This window comes from Carcharodon carcharias, chromosome 6, assembly GCF_017639515.1.
Source record: "Carcharodon carcharias isolate sCarCar2 chromosome 6, sCarCar2.pri, whole genome shotgun sequence".
NCBI lineage: Eukaryota > Metazoa > Chordata > Chondrichthyes > Lamniformes > Lamnidae > Carcharodon > Carcharodon carcharias.
In genome coordinates this window covers 72,721,744-72,738,700 of record NC_054472.1, presented here as the reverse complement: position 1 = coordinate 72,738,700, position 16,957 = coordinate 72,721,744, and the positions used below count along the sequence as shown (strand labels likewise).

The following is a 16,957-nucleotide window of genomic DNA, read 5'->3' as shown; positions in this document are numbered from 1 at the left end:
CAGTTAACTGTCCCATGGTGCATTCTCCATGCCAATGCCTCGACCAGAGTCCACTTGCCAACCAATCAGCACTCTCTTCTCATGCAGTCTAAGTTGCTGTTCCCTTTACTATTGGTATTGTCTCGGCCAGAAGACAGGAACACAATTATGTATACATATATATCTATATCAATCTAGCTACTTCATAAAATTATTAGTTTTAAAAATGGACAAGGCTTTACCCTGACTAGCCATGACTCGTATCAGAGAAATTTCTAACCTTCAGAAACCAGCAGGGACCTCATTATCTTTAGAGCAGTGCTAATGTCCTCTGTGACTACCGACAATCAAATTCCAAAGAAATGAACCAACCCCTTTTGCATTTCTAAGGCAGAGCTCTGGCCAACAGAGATGGTATGTCTACAAAGGACAGAAGGAACCCTGACTCCTCTATTAAAACACCTCAAGATTCCAGGCCCGGAAAAATACATCCTTTGACCAACACCCAGGAGAAGTAGGAGTTATGTCACATGATCTCCTCCAAGCTGCTAGAACCTGTAATATTGCCATGTGGAACTGAAACCAGGCAATCTACCATTTTATCATTTAACAGGAGAAAGCAGAGCAGCAGAAAGAACTCTGTCCAGGTGAAGTGCCTGCCCCTCATCTACACTGTGAACTGCTGGAACATTGGAACTTCTATATCTCTGCCTTCAAGACTAATTCATCCATACACGCCTTCTCCCATTGTGTCAGTCATCTCTTCTGGAAAGTTGGATCACCCTGCAACAGTTTCAGCCTGCTAACCTCTGAAGGAATATGCCACTGGGCTTTTGATTCTGGACTCTGGACTCACGTGAAACCATAACTGTTATTTTTATCGCATTCTTGCCTGTACCCCTTTCTTTCCCTTATCTCTCTTTTATTGTACGAGTGCAAAAAGGGATGGATGTTGCAAAACACCTTTCCCGCATTGTGTGTGTAAAATAAACCAACCCTCTTATGTTACCTTATCTTGAGTTTACTTTGGGGTTATTAATAGAGGATTGAATCACTCCAAACTGAATGGTAGGGGAAAACAAGCCACCACTTATAAAGGGTGAAATCAGAAATTTATGGATGGGTAGTTAAAGAAGAAATCAGGGCTGTTTAAATTAATCCTGCTCTGGTTTATAACAGCACTCTTGCTTCTGTCCTAATGAGAACAAGATGAAAAGCTTCATCAGCATCTGTTTTTTCAGAAAAAACATTATTCTATCAGAAAGGGATGTGTTGCTTCAGCTTTGCTGTTCTAAGCTGTATCAATGAAAATATGTATGTGCAATTTTTTGAACTGACAAACACTCAAAAAAGTGCATCTTATAAAATTTTTATTTTTTTTTAAATAGTTAAGTAAGAAATACACATTATTTGTGGAAACAAAAATCACACCAAGTCATTATTTATAACTTTCACTCTCTTTGCTTTGAATCCTTGCTGTCCAGCAATCCCATGAGTGCGGCTTCTGCTTCTAGCAGTGTTGTGTCTGTCTTGGCCCCAAGAAAGCGTGATGTCAGCTCTAGGTCAACAAGTTTCAAACGCACCCTTACTTCCCTCTGATACTTCCTAGACAAAGGAAAATATAATTTGTAACATTTTTAAAAAATAAACTTCATGGAGCTACTAAAGTTTATACATAAAACACAAACAAGAGGATGCTAGGCCTATGTGTAATTCCTAATAATTGTTCTTTACCTTGATACCAGAACCTAATTGTATATCTTTTCTTATTAAAATTAAATAACATATTTTTATACTTGGAACAATTCACAATTGTACATAAGCAATCACAATACATGCTGTGATATTAAACTTACAACAAAGATTAGAAAGTAACCAATATGAATTAATGATATAATCATATAATCCAGATAACATCAAAAGGTATCGTGGATTTTACACACAAAAAGAAACAAACATACCAACTTTGTGTCTTTATTCACAATACAGTGATAAATATATTTCTTACATATTCACACACTATTGTATAGAGTTTTTTGAAACGGTCAGCAAAATGATTTACTTCGCTGTGGTACTTTGGTGAAACTGTCAGCGTTCACCGTCATTATTCTGCTGAAACTGATACGCAAGGAACAACGAAATCGTCCAGAAGTTGCTCAATGTTCCTAGCTCCTTCGTGGGGTATGCTGCAGAGCACTGCTTTCCACCGGGACCCCAATTCGGGGCTTCGAAATGCTGTCACCCCTCAGTGGGAGCTGAGAGAGCAGAAGGCGGGGGACAGAGTTTTTGAATTTTCACATTTTTAAAAAACAACTTTTCAGTTGGTTTTCTGGAGCAGGAATCAGGCTTCAAGCATCAGTCATTTAGGCCACGCCCACCATTTAAAAAAACGCGAGGATTTAAAGGGGCCTCGCAGCTATTATTACCATTCAGTCAGAGCTCGCGGCCCCCAGCTTGGGAAGCCTGATGTAGAGATTCTCACAGACTGCAATCTCCATTATAATCACGATTTAATCAAAACTTCTAATTCTACACTGTTAGTCTCACTGTAAAAACTCTTGAAAAAGTTACACCTTCCTGAATGAGGTGTAACTGGGTTTTTACCAGTGTTCTAATTTCATTATTACTGCAAAACAGCCTCACTGGCCCTGAAAAATTAATTTTACATTTGCGGAATATCAAATTTCAACAGAATGATAAAAAATCCACAAAGTTTGAAACAAACAATTTTTTCAAAAAAAGTCATCTCTATTTTAGCTTTAAGCTCATTTTCACCAGACATGTATTTCACTGCCTGAAAATTTTAATTAAAAGTGAAAGATTGTAAGTGCTTTTAACTTCTTGGTTTGCTGTATGTGAATACTTCGGTTTGATTGGTTGTCTACCTGCTTGCTGACATCACTGTTGCTGCACACCAAGACATCCCTTGATGTTGGCGCCAGATTTAAACTACCATCGGGAAAGGGGAAATTTCTGTCACTAGGTGCCCATCACTCGTCACTGGCCACAAATCTTGGTCAAAATGTCAACTGGATACAGGACCGAGAGAGGAAATTTTTAAGGTATCCTACTCATGTATTCTTCAAAATACTGTCTTACAAGTATAATAGGAAATAAAGCTTATCATGAGATTTGGTTTTATAAATATAATACTTAGATTTTTGATCAGGTTTTCAATGTACCCTTTTGACTACACTCCTTGTTGCACTGGACAGTCCCATACTAAAGCTGCAGGCTCTTGAAACTGATAACATTATACTTTCACTCTGGTTTTGTCTGGTACGCTACCCACTAGCTTCAAATCATTAAACCATGAAAGTGACCAAGTACCTTCCCCAAGTGCAGTGTCTGTGCTCATAATTGCTGGGTAGGAACTGGAACAGTGTAAGTTTGGGCAAGTTCTTGCAGGATAGGCCGGGGGGGGGGGGGGGGGGGGGGGGGGGGGGGGGGGGGCGCTAAAGTTCACCAGAAATATAAATAGATCTAAGATAATCTGGTACAAAATCATGAGTTTCGTTTTAAGGATGTCAGTGACATAAAAATCTTATTTGACATTACAATTTGCATAGACACTATATTTACAAAATTTAGCCTTTAGCAAACTCGTTTTCAGCAGTCACTGCTGCTCTAGTGCCACTACTTCAGGGCAAAAATCAGCTACATTCCTACTCATGGACAGCTTCTGCTGGAAAGTGTGCCTTTAGATGTAAGGTGCTGACAAGGGAAGTTTCATCCTGATACCCTCTCATAGCCAAGGAGCCAGTCAGGAAACATTGCCTTAGTTTGCAGCTTATAAGTGGCTTTGGGTAAGGCTATGCCATGCCTCTGGAAACATACAACAAGTGTCCCCAACTTCAGAAATTTGAGAGAGATGGTCAATTAGTAGCCAGATAGCATATTTGCTGTTCAATTAGGGATGGCAGATGCAGTGAGGATTTAAAGGACAAACCTAAAGGATATTCATCATTGTGGGAGCAGGAGAGCAGCTGACTATCAGTAGGACAGGCCCTCGGGCTAGGGCAGCCCTATAATTTCTAGTCACCTTCCTTGAGGTTCTTCTAGAGGCAATGGCTGAATAACAAAGTGTACTTTTCCTGGAAAGCAGCAAGAGGAAGCCAGCCAGCCAAATGAAGCAGGCATAGCTGGAGGTGGCGCATGAAGTGAGCAGCTGCAGCATTGTCATTAGGACATGGATACAGTGCTGCAAGCCTTTTAATGCACTCCTGTAGGTTGGCAAGATGAGTGCAGCATCACAGCTACATGATATGACTCCAGATCTCTACTGACCAATTTACCCACAAGCTGGGCAGCCTGACGGGCACCAGGTCATTAAAAAGATGTGTGCCCCGGGGCACTATGGAGCCAGTAGCACTTGCAGAGGAGGCAACACTGAAGACTCTGAAGTCACATTTCTGGGCCATTGGAAGTGGTGAAGGAAGACAACATGATCTTATCTCTCTTGTTCTCAACCTTGAGGAGAAACAAGCTCACAACTCCAGGGAAAAGACATGACCAGGTGGTGGAGAGCACCACCTTGCAGTTCTAACGCCAATGGAGGAGACCCTTGACATTGCCAGGGCGGCAGCCCATCAGAAAGTCGGCGATGGTGAGATGGAGTCTGAGAGAGGATGAAATAATCTTACCATCTCCAGGTGACAGGATAGAGCTCCCTCCTCCTTGATTCCCTCCATTCCTATAAGTAAGATGTACTGGAATGTTGCATCTCTGCAGAGGTAGCTGATGAAATAGACATGTTCTTCTGGCCAGCTTCCTATGTCTCCCATTGGGCCAGTTGTGGAGGGAGAGCCAAGGCATGAATGAGTGATGTCATCTCCTTCATTAGAAGAAGAAGCAGCCAAGCCAGTAACGCCATGTCAGTCAAGTACACCCTCCACCAGTGCAGATACACTCACCTTGATGGGGCCTCGTGTGTGTTTAGAATAGATAGCACAAGGTGAGCATGGGTGAGGGAAGCAGAGCAGCTGTAGGCTGTCCCCATTGGAGGATGGAGGATAGAGGGTAGACACAGCCATGCTCAGCTGGAGATGCAGAGCCTCAGGTGTCACACACAAGGCAGATCTTCCTAGAGCAGCAGTAATTGGAGATGTGTGCCCAAACATCAGTGTTCCATCAAACTGCATGGAGTAATGTGTAGAGATTGGAGGAATCCATTCATGACATGTGCACCGCCATGTCTCAGGCATATAAGCACATGAGCCCATCCACTGAGACATGGCTAACCCCTTGGACAGCCATTAGTGGCATCAAGCTAAGTGAATATAGAAGCAGCACACTGACAGGCACAGAATGTATGCCACATCTGATCAGTGACACAGACGGTGAAAAGACGTATGGAGTCAATGCTTGGTGCATCCCAGATGGTGGTTCCCTTTAACACCACATGAAAAGGCTGAGGTAGGCAGTGATGTGGTGGAGGGAGTTCATCATCTGGCATCCCCAATCCGCTTCCTTTGGAGGCACCATCAATACAGAAGGGCCTTGTACCCACAGCTGCCCCTGCATCAACATTGGTGGGTATTGGGGTGCACATAGTGGCAGCGAAGTGACAAGGATAACCGCCACAAGTATCTCAATTGGACCCACACACAAACACACGACCAGCCTGTCTGCACCTCATCCTCAGCAACAGGAGGAGCGCCTCATGGGTGCAGCTGAGAGTTGAGGGTGCCGGGTCAGTAGTCTCACTTTGTGGGTCACTTGGGAGATCTTTGTTATGGTTGTGTGATTCTAATGATTGGCTTTAATGCACATGAATGATGAGATGGGGGAATGGATGCATTTGAGTGTGTAACTTGAAATAGTGTGTCGGTTGGAGACTTGTATTTTTGATAATGTGAGGAAGATTGAAAACTCTATACTTCTTGTATCTTGGAATCGTTCCTGCCCTCTGGGAAAAGTGCGTTTCTGAACTGCTTTGCTTTCCTGAGGAGAAATGTACCTGAATTAGTGCAACTCGAGCATCCCTTCCATCCTGCGCGATAGTTTGAGGTCTCAGCCGGACTGGTGGAGGGTGTTGTAAGGCTGGTTCACCGTGCTTCCCTACTTCCTCATCCTCCAAGAAAGTGTATCGCTCCTCTGCTTCCCCTTCATCAAGGTCCACACCTCTCTGGATGCCCTTAGTTGTGAAGAGCACAGCAGACCACTACACTTAGATAAATCCTTGAGGGAGCATCCAGGAAGAAGCCCCACCCCCCCGCCCCCTACCCAGTCATGGCATCTTGAGCAGTCCAATGTCCTGCTCTATGGTGACCCTTGTGCTGAGATGGTAGTAGTGGAAATATCTCTGTGCCTCCGTCGAAGGACTGTGTACAGGTGTTAGCAGCCTTCTCTTCAATGGAATGTCCTTGTCCCCTCGCAACCATTGACAAAGTCTCTCCAGTGGCATGAACAGCACTTGTGATTGCCTAAAGATGAAGGAGTCATGGCAGCTGCTGACCTGGAGGATATGTTTCTGATGGTCACAAACATGTTGAGAGAGTGGAAATCCTTCCTGTTAATGAATGTCCCTGGCTGCTCTGCTGGTGCCTTGATGGCCACATGGGTGCAGCCAATAACCCTCTGCACCTGAGAATTTCACGGCGCTCTGTGCCCGTGTAATTACTATCAAACAGGACATCCATAACCTCCTGTGATAGGCAACTGATTGAAAGATGTCAGTGAGTTCAGCTGCTGCCCCTTGAAAGCACCCAGAGGCAAAGAAGTTCAGTGCCACGGTCAGTGACAGCTACTGGTAGGCATGCCAATGCAAGTGGCAACAAAGGAGGTGGCCTCCCATCAGGGCACACACCTCTGCTATCATTTGCATTGACATGTGTATCCTTTGGCAACACTGATATCTGTCAGATTCAGGAAGCTCATTTGCTGTCAGTATACCCCTATGTGGAGGGTGTCAATTGTGTTCCTTCCTGCTCTTTTTGCAACACCTTTACATGCCTGAGGACCAAGGGCTTGAATTTGCTGTGGGACAGCTGCTCCTCATTGCTACTCATCTCAACTAGGGCTACCTGGTCGCTCCCTCCTATGCCTCACTCTCCCCTGTTGGGTCACTCCCCCCTCCATGGGTTGAATGCCTACAGAGCAAACTCTTATACAACCTCTGCACCTTTGGTAGTCACTGTGTGCCACTGCATGAGCAGCTCCCTGAGCCTTCCTCCTTTTATGCAACAATATTAAATGGGTCCGCCTCCATGACTGCCTCTCTGCTGCAATACCAAAATCACTTTCTCCCCTTTAACCAACTCTTAAGTGGCTCATTTGCATGATAATTTGATGAACTGACATGTTCAGCTGGAATGCTGGTAAACAGGTCCTGATACCCCTTTGAAAATCGCTGGGAGATGGGACCCCGTTGGGCAGCCAGCATGCCACTTAGGGATCCAAAATTGCAGCTTCGCCTGCTTCCGGTCCCGTGTCCTCAGACAAACAAACGTTTGGTCCTTTGATTCATAACAACATGTAACATTTCATGTGGTTTGACACAAATATTTTGTTAGCCTGACTACTACGCTTTTAAATTTAGCCAAGCAGGCAAAATTTGGAGATACTAACTTTTTTTTAATAGATACAGTTCAGTTCTCATGGCGCAGGGAGACAATTTTATTAAAAAAACATATTTATCTAGCTCATTAGAGGATCTCGGTGGCATTCTCTTGATTACACTGTACAACATGCAATGTATTAGCAGGATCACTGACTTTTTATGACTGATGTCAAATTGAGTTTTTATTACAAAGCATTCCAGGGCTTCTACCTCTGCTCTGAACATCAAATAACATGACTGACACTTCTTTTGAAAATAAGAAATTATTGAAGTATTATATGTTCCTTTATTATCTTTTTCAAAACTCTGGGTAGGCAGAAGATGGTGGGACAACATGTTGCCTATTAGCAGATATGTAGTGTTTAATAGTGGTGTGTTGGCTGAGGTTGTGGTTTTTAAGAATAGATATGGGTGGTGCTGTGTTTGGATAGCATTGGGGAATTTTGGCAAATGGTAACTTTGTAAGGATAGAAAACAGGGGCATTTATTGGTGGTGATGCCTGGGGCCTGACAATCATGGAGAGGGAATGTCAGGGGTCTGAACAGAAACTTGGGCTTTTCAGGTTGGAAAGGAGGCACCAGAGACTGATTTTACAGAGATCTGAAAGGCTGTAAATGGTATGTAAACGGATAATCGGGAACACTACTTCAAATTAAACTGTGGAAGTAGGACAAGTGGACACAGATTCAAACAAGTGAAAGGTAACTTTAGGAATGAAATAAAAAAACTTCTTAACTCAGTGACTAACACTTGGAATTAATTTTCTATCAAGGTGGAAGTGGTAAAAACTCCGGAATCATTTAATAAACTAGATGATGGCAGATAGGAAGGGATGTAAGGGGAGTGTAAGATTGTTCTGGATGGAGGAATTAAGACATCTAGTGAGATGCAGTTGGGAGGTCTCAGATATAAGTACACAACTATATCATCTGCTTGGGAGGCCTCAGAGCCATAGAAGTTTACAGCAATGAAAACTTAGTTCATCACGTTTGTGTCTATTCTTATTGTTCATTATTGTACATGAAAGAAATAAGCAGAGACTCAATTCAAACTGACAGACTGTAATGACTGCATCCCTGTGGTAACTTTTATGTTCAAATTATAAACGATGTATATTTGAAGTTAAATTGTGTTTTGCGTAAAACAGTATTCCAACTTGTCTTTTTGAAAGCGTATACAAAATGATGGTGAATTTGAGTTGGCTTTCAGCTAAACTTTTAAATAAAAGCTATTAACTCCAATTTGTATTTCAGAAAAGGAATTAAGCTGAAAGATGAAGAGACAATATTCCATTACATTTAAGCACTGTTTACATAAGATTTGTTAATCCAGCTACTAATTAATTCCTGGTAAAACTGTGTAAGGTTATTTTTGGATACAAAAATTGCTGACTGAATTTTACCATTTAAAAACAAAAATTAATTTTATTCAAATAGTGATGCTGCTTACTTACTATTCCAGTGAGGCAATCACAAAGGGTGAGATCTGTATATTTATGCAGTTGTGATATTTATCTAAAGAAAAGTCTTTTTCTAGTAACTAATCACAAAACGATGAATTCAATACTCATACAGCAGCACTACACTCTAGTGCTGCCAAACCCTGGTATCCTCCCTTCAATAATGGTGTCAGACTTCTGCCATTCCCACTGACAATTCCTAGGAACCAAATCTCACCTTTGACTTCAGAAGTGCTACCAAACCACAAGTTTCCCCTCCACTGTGCTGCTAAATTACAGAGCTCCCAAATCCATGATCCCCACTCCAGTGTTGTCCCAAAATCAAGAACTGCTGCATTCCATCACCTACCACCACGCCACCAAAAAAATTACTGCTAAACCCTGACACCATCCCACTCCTTGGTACTGCTAAACAAAAGGCATTTATCTACCTCTTACAATCTTATTGTGTTTTTGGATTTAAAAATGGTAAGGGATAAAACATTACATAAGTACATAAAGGAATATTTATAAATTAAGGATACGCATTGAACTGATCTAAAATAATCAAGGCCACTGATTTAATTTTCAACTCCCAAAATTGTGACGAATGCTCTCAGAATACCATGGAATAAAGGAGAATTTGACTAATCCAGTAGTCATAAATCAGTGGCCATGATAATTATGTGTGTTACATAGCATAACATCCCACGTTTAAAAGGCAGGGAATTGGCACTAAATAAATTGCTCATTCAGAGTGTCGGTGCAAACACAATGGGCTGAATCGCCTTTTTCTGTGCTGTAGCAATTCCGTGGATCTGTTCTTGTACTCACCTCAGCCACCACCTCAAAAGACCAATTAGTGTTTAATATATACTTGTTAAAATTCATTTGCATGATGTGGGTGTTGCTGATAAAGCTAGCATTTATTACCCTTTCTTAACTGCCCTTGGTAAAATGGTGGTGAGCCAGTGCCTTGAACCATTGTGGTCCAAGTGATGGAAGTACTCCCACAGTGGTGTTAAGGAGGAAGTTGCAGATTTTTGTCTCAGTGACAGTGAAGGAGCAGTGATATACTTCTAAGTCCAAATGTTATGTGACTTGGAGGGGTGGTGGTTTGGAAGGTGCTGTCAAAGAAGCCTTGGCATGTCGCTGCAGTTGCTCCATCTTGCAGATGGAAAACACTACTGCCACTGTGTCCTGGTGATAGAGGGAGTAGACATTTAAGGTGGTGGATGGGGTGCCAATTGAATGGGCTTCTTGGTCTTGGAACATCTTTAATGTTGTTGGAGCTGCACTCACCCAGGCAATTGGAGAGTGCTCCATTATACTCTCGACTTGTGCCTTGTAGATGGTGAAAAGCTTTGGGGAGTTAGGAGATGAGTCACTCGCCACAGAATAGCAAACCTCCAACCTGCTCTTATAACCATTGTTTTTAAGTGGCTTGTCTGGTTAAATTTTGGGTCAATGGTGACCCCCAGGATGCTGGTGGGGGATTCAACAATGGCACTGCTATTGAATTTCATGGGGAGGCAATTAGACTATATGGACCGGCATCTGTGTGGCACAAATATTACTTGCCACTTTTCAACCAAAGCCTGAATGTTGTCCAGGTCTTGTTGTATGTGGGCAGGGACTGCTTCATTATCTGAGGAGTTGCAAATGGACCGAATACTGTACAATCATCAGTGAACATCCCCACTTCTGACCTTACAGTATAAGGAAATTCATTAGAGAAGTTGTTGGGCCTAGGACACTGCCCTGTGGAACCCTGCCATGATACATATTGCTTTAGCTTTTGTTGCAATTTATTCTACATGCCGCATAGCCCTAAATGGAAAAAAAGAATTATTATTGGCCACTAAAAATATCCATTTAGCTACTTTGATCGCCAAACAATAATTCCAATTGGAAACTAGTAGCTGCAGTTTGAAAATTAAGCTTTGGGTCCTGCTCACCATGCTGAAGATCCCAGGTGGGATGTAGTTGAAAATAAGTACTGATCATTAACATGGACAAAGACAGCCACTAATACAAGAGACAGGTATTCAGAATTGAAGTGTGAAATCTGTTCTAGCATTCTTAAAGTTCACACCTGAAACATAAATATGTCTGCTCTTTCTAGAAAGCTGACTCTGTTTCCAGCATTTCCTGTTTTCATTTTACATTTCCATCATTTGCAATATTTTGCTTTTATTTTTCCTAGAATATTGCATGACTTTCCTTATACTATCAAACAATAGTGGCATTCGATATAAGATAAACTGTTTAAATCCCAGGAATGCTTGTTATTTAAACTTACATCAATCAAGTGAGTCAACTGAATCAAATTTTAGCCAAATTTAGACAAGACAACCAAAAAAAGACTGTTGGCAGTTGGCTTTTTTGAGTTTTTCCAAAACCACGAACGCGTTGTGCAGGAACATTATTATCGACTGTAGAGCAGTTTGTGCACCTACCCTCTTGGATTTAATGGGCCGAATGGCCTCCTGTGCTGCAATGACTCTTGCTTACAGGCAACAGTGGTGCACTGCCATCACACAGACTAAACATGAGGAAAATGTTTTATATTTGTTTTATTTAAAGAACAGCAACTTTATCATAGCAACTGAAAATAGAGGCTATCACTGAAGAACATCATTTGAAGCAAATAACATGATAATCAGTGGGCCCAGCCCAGCACTTCTCCTGGCACCAGAAGGATATCCCCTATATATTAGGATCAACACGATGAAACATAGATATAGTTTTGTTTCTTCCCATCAACAGGATTTATAGGGAGAGGCAAATGATAGGTTGCTGTAGGCACAGTAATCTTATCTAACCCTCCATCATTACAGTTAGGCTCCAAATCCTTAATCTCCCAAACAACCAGGGCTCCCTATGTTTAAATGTTAAACAGTCGAACGCCTCCCAGCCAAACATACATGGGATTAAACTGTCGACTGCATCTGGCTTTTGGTTCAAACTTCAAGTACTTTGCTTTTGAACAATTTCTCTGAACTCTAAACCAAATACATTGGGGCCAAGCTCTTATCTTAACTGCTCTTATACTGCACTTTCTCATAGCACCCGCTGCACAAAACCAGCCTGCTGTCTGATCTCTTCGGATGCTCTCAGACATCAAGCAAAAGCAATCAGATATGTTTCCACAACTGAGAATTAGTTTGTACAATAAAGGTTTTTCTTTAAAGGGGGCTTACCATCACTTCCAGAAATTCTCTAAACAGTTCCAGAGTGCTCAGTGGCACTGAAGTGGAAAGAAACCATAGCAAAATATTCAGAACAAATAGATCAAAATATGCTTGGGAGTTACTCAAAGTCACTAAGCATATTTGTATTTTTTTTGATATGCGAAAAATGTAGTTGTTACCAGTATAGCTGCACTCTTTATTCTATTGCCAATTTCAATACTATTTCCAGAGGTTCAACAGTGTTGTAGCCATTGTCTGCAATACAACTAGTTATGTGACACCACTTCATAGAATAAATTTATAAGAGAGGCATAATTATATGGTGCACAATCTATGTAAACCATATTTAACACCAAGATAAAATATATTATCAAAAATCCAAAAAGTTCGACAGAAGCAGCAGCTAGAACAGTCAAGATGGACACCGTAACATTTTAAATTTAGAATATGACAAGGTTAGTTAAATTCAAACAATTTCTTATTTCCAGGAAGTTAATAAATGAAATTTATTTAATTTCCATAAGAGATTTGACACCTATATAAATAACAATGCAGTAATTCTTACATGGGCTTAGTTTATAGCCAGTTTAATCAAGATTTTAAGCGAAACAATCTGGACAAAAGTGAAATTGTAACAGCAACAGCTAACAGGCAGGGGATATTAAAATTACCTCAATAAACACTCGCACACATATTGTTTTGCTTTTTCATCCCTTCTGTGCTATACTCATTGCTGTCTTAGCAATTCTTTGCATTTTTCAGTTCAAAACATTCGCTGATGTTATTGAAAGTGAATCAGAGAGGATATGAAAATGTGACAACAAAAAGCGGAGGCAGCGAGATAAGGACTGGGCAAAATGTAAAAATGGAAAACGGAAAAACATAGGGGTAAACAGAATTCAAGGGATGAAAAGCAAAGGCCAAGAGGCAGGGACTGAATTTTTTTTAAAAACATATTGCAAATCAATGTATAAATTACGATTCCAATAATGGAAAATTTTTTATAAGAAACACAAAAACCAGGGCAAGTTAGATTATTAAGCAGAAATGTCTTATTTAATCAGCTTCAGTAGAGAAGATCAAGACAAGGTGGAAAGAACGTACAGCTCAGAAAATAAAATTGAACTGGCACAATACTTCAATACTGCAACACAATACTGCAGCTTTATATAGTGCCAGAAACCATATATCACTGTTTAACTGGAATGGCATCATGATAGTTTTAGTGTCTACGTTCAGCACATGATTTCCCCAGCATCTATTGTGCAAGGCTGTACAATTGGGGCTTGAGGAAGATTCAGAATGAAAAAGGTAATTTAATTTTCGGTCCTTGTTATGGACGGAATGAAGAAAGTTATTAAACTTTCACATATGCTTATGTGCTTGTTACACTTGCCCCAGTTCTGTTTCATCATTATTTCTTTCCTCTAATTTCAGACAAGTGCCCACATTGTGCACTTATAACCATCACAACTAGGCCTACAACATGGCAGAGTCAAACTAATATCACTGCTGCGCCTTATAGTGAATTCAATTTTGCATATTTCTTCAATTTAGGCTGTCCTCAAGTCAAGTTGAAGTATCAATGCTAGTCCACTGCTATGAGCTAATGTATTCTACTATTAAGATCTCTAATATTACTAGAATGGAATTTTTCAGGCAGTAGCAAAAAATTCAAGATCAGAATGAACTGGAACAGAGATCTCCAAGTAGAGTTAACTACTGTAACACCAATGAAAAGATGATTAAATATAGTCAGAACAAACTGTTCTTTCCCATTGTTGTAGTACTCCAAATTAGGTCTCATCTTTGGTTTTTTTCATGATTAAGAGTCACAAAGAGGTCATCTTTTGTTGGCTTTATTCAGGATCCTATTTCTAGTATCATTGAAAAGCAATATTAGGTTAAAAATTCAATGCACAAAACCAGTCAGCAGAATACATCAACAAAGAGATAGAACTGCATTGATTAACCCTAAGAGAGCTGCAGTACCATTTAAAGAATACAGTCAACTGATAAATACTTTTCAGCTACATATAGGATTCCAATTTTACTGCATAATTTTAGAACTAGAAAATTATTCTTGCAGATTTTAAAAATGATTTTTACTTAAGCATTTTGCAGTTAACCACTAAAAGGCCAGCAAGAGCATATTTCTAGCGCTTCTCTTCTGGGAGGACTATCTTGCTTCCCCCTCAGCACTTCCCACTGTGGTGTAGAGAAAACTGGGAAATTACTATGTGGAGACAGTTTAGATCTAGATTGATGAGGTTACTGTGCTACATAACTATATCGCCTCATGGAAGCCCCAAATAAAAACTGTTATGCTTTTAATAAAGCTATTTTTTAATCAGCACAAATAATCAAACAGCAATAATGATACAAACCATTGAGGAGATAAACTTGCAAAAAAAAATTAAAGGCTGCTCTCTCAGTGGCTCAGCTGGAAAGTGCTTCTGCCAAATGAGCAGTAGATTTGATCCCCAGCATGTGTTGAATTAGCTGATCTCAGCTGGGGCACAATGGTAGAACTGTTTCAAAGTTTTCTGCACAATCCTGGTGAGCAAAGAGTTCCCACTTCTACCCAGTTACGCCTGCTGGAAGGCATGACATGTTGCTATCAAGTAAGCCCAGGCTTTGCTCAATCATGATGGTCCCAGCACGGACAACCAGTATATGCACTGTTGAGATTTATGGATGGATGATTCGATAAGATACTTGAGGTACCCATTGTCCTTGAAGGTGGACCTCAGCATGAGTCAGCACCTTCAGGACAGGAAGGGAGAAAACAGGAGTGAGGTAAGACATTCTTCACTTTAACTACATGATCCTAAAAATCAACAGCATGACTAGAAACAGTAAAATCTTGAAAGTTCTTTCATGGCATTTGAGTATCGCTGGCAAGGCCAGCATTTGTTGCCCATCCTTAAATTCCCTTGATAAAGTGGTGGTGAGCCACCTTCTTGAAATGCTGCTATCCAACTGGTGCAGGTGCACCAACAATACTTTTAGGGAGGGAGTTCCAGGATTTTGATCCAGTGACAGTGAAAGAATGGCAGTACAGTTCCAAGTCAGGATGGTGTGTGGCTTGGAGGGGAACTTGTAGGTGGTGGAGTTCCCATGAGTCTGCTGTCCTTGTTCTTCTAGGGGGTAGAGGGAAAATGCTGTCGAAAGAGCCTTGGTGAGTTGTTGCAGTGCATCTTGTAGATGGCACACAATGCTGCCACTGTTCGCCTGTGGCGGAGGGAATGAATGTTTAAGTTAGTGGTATCCCAATCAAAGTGGGCTGATTTGTCCATGATCATGTTGAGCTTCTTTAGCATGGGTGGAGCTGCACTTATCCAGGCAAGTGGAGAGTATTCCATCACGCTGCTGACTTGTGCCTTACAGAGGGTGGACAGGCTTTGAGTAGTCGGGAGGCAAGTTACTCTCCACAGAATTCCCAGCCTCTGACTTGATCTTGTAGCCATGGTATTTATATGGCTGGTCCAGTTCAGTTTGTGGTCAATAGTTAACACCAGGATGTTGATAGTTGGGAATTCAACAATGGTAATGTCATGCGACTGAGATGATTAGCCACCAACAACCACAACCATCTCCCTGTGTGCTAGGTATGACTCCAACCAGTGGAGAGTTTTCCACCTGCATCCCATTGACTTCAATTTTGCTATGGCTGTTTGATGCCAGACTTGGTCAAATTCTGCCTTGATGTCAAGGGCAGTCACTTTCATATCACCTCCTAGAATTTTATAGCATAGAAACAGATTCTCTTGAACCATCAATGCTGTATCAGTGTCTTTCTCCAAAGAAGCCACTTAGTCTAATTCCACTCTCCTATTTGTCCCACATATTCTTTAATATTCCTAAACAAACAATCCACATTGTGCTTACTATAAAATAGAATATATACTGGCAACTGCACCAACTCAGGGTGATGTGTAGGGTTTGTATGCTTCTTAAAGACTCCTATGTCTCAATACCCCGTTTGGGTAACCTTTCTCCATTGTGTCAAACTCCAATAGAAACTGGTTGGTTGGGAGCACAGCTGGAACTAACACGGATTGTTCATTGTTAGCTCGCTATTGTCTGACAAATCAAATGTGACAATCAGCAAACACTACTGCAATCAGATTATGGGCAGAATTTTGCCATCGGCGTGTGGGGGCAGGCCCGACACCCTGACACGTAAAATTACGCGCAATGACATCGAGCGTGCGTGCATGCCAACGTCACTGTGCATCATTTCCATATTCTGCTCGGCAGGTGCATGCCAGAGGCAGCTGTGCGCCCACCGAACTGTCAACGGCCTAATAAAGCTATTAAAGAAGTAATTAAACTTGTTAGGAATGCTGCCCATCCAATCTTAAGGTTGGCGGGCAAGCAAAGACCCCAAGCGGCCTTCGTGTTTTTCAGGAAACCTCATCCACAGGATAAGGTTTCCTGAACTTTTTTAAAATAATTAAATAAATTTTCCAAACTTCACAAACATGTCCCAGCTCATATGACACTGTCACATCAGGGGACATGTTTAAATAAATTTTTATTTTATTTATTAAAAACTTTTAGAATCCATTCAATCTCCCTGAGGCAGCTCCATGTCTCAGGGAGATTGCTGTGCTCTTCAGCACAGGCCCCGACTCTCCCTCCTCCCCCGCCCGCGCAGGTAGTGAGTCCTGAGCGCTACCGGTGGTGCATTATGCTGGGTGGGACTTAATTGGCCTGTCCGCGGAAAATGGCAGCACGCAACTGATCGTGGGCGGCGATCGGCTCCGTGCCCCCCCCTG

At 41.5% G+C, this 16,957-nt stretch overlaps 1 protein-coding gene across 1 annotated transcript in view; it reads right to left on the bottom strand.

The window, feature by feature from the left end:
• Positions 1 to 1,332: 1,332 nt before the first annotated feature.
• tpd52 (tumor protein D52) overlaps positions 1,333 to 16,957 on the bottom strand; it is a 272,226-nt gene continuing 256,601 nt past the window's right edge. Inside the window, exon 7 of the mRNA XM_041190035.1 lies at positions 1,333 to 1,584. Coding sequence (XP_041045969.1) covers positions 1,431 to 1,584 — 154 coding nt within the window. The 3' untranslated portion in view covers positions 1,333 to 1,430. The remainder of the gene's footprint in view (positions 1,585 to 16,957) is intronic.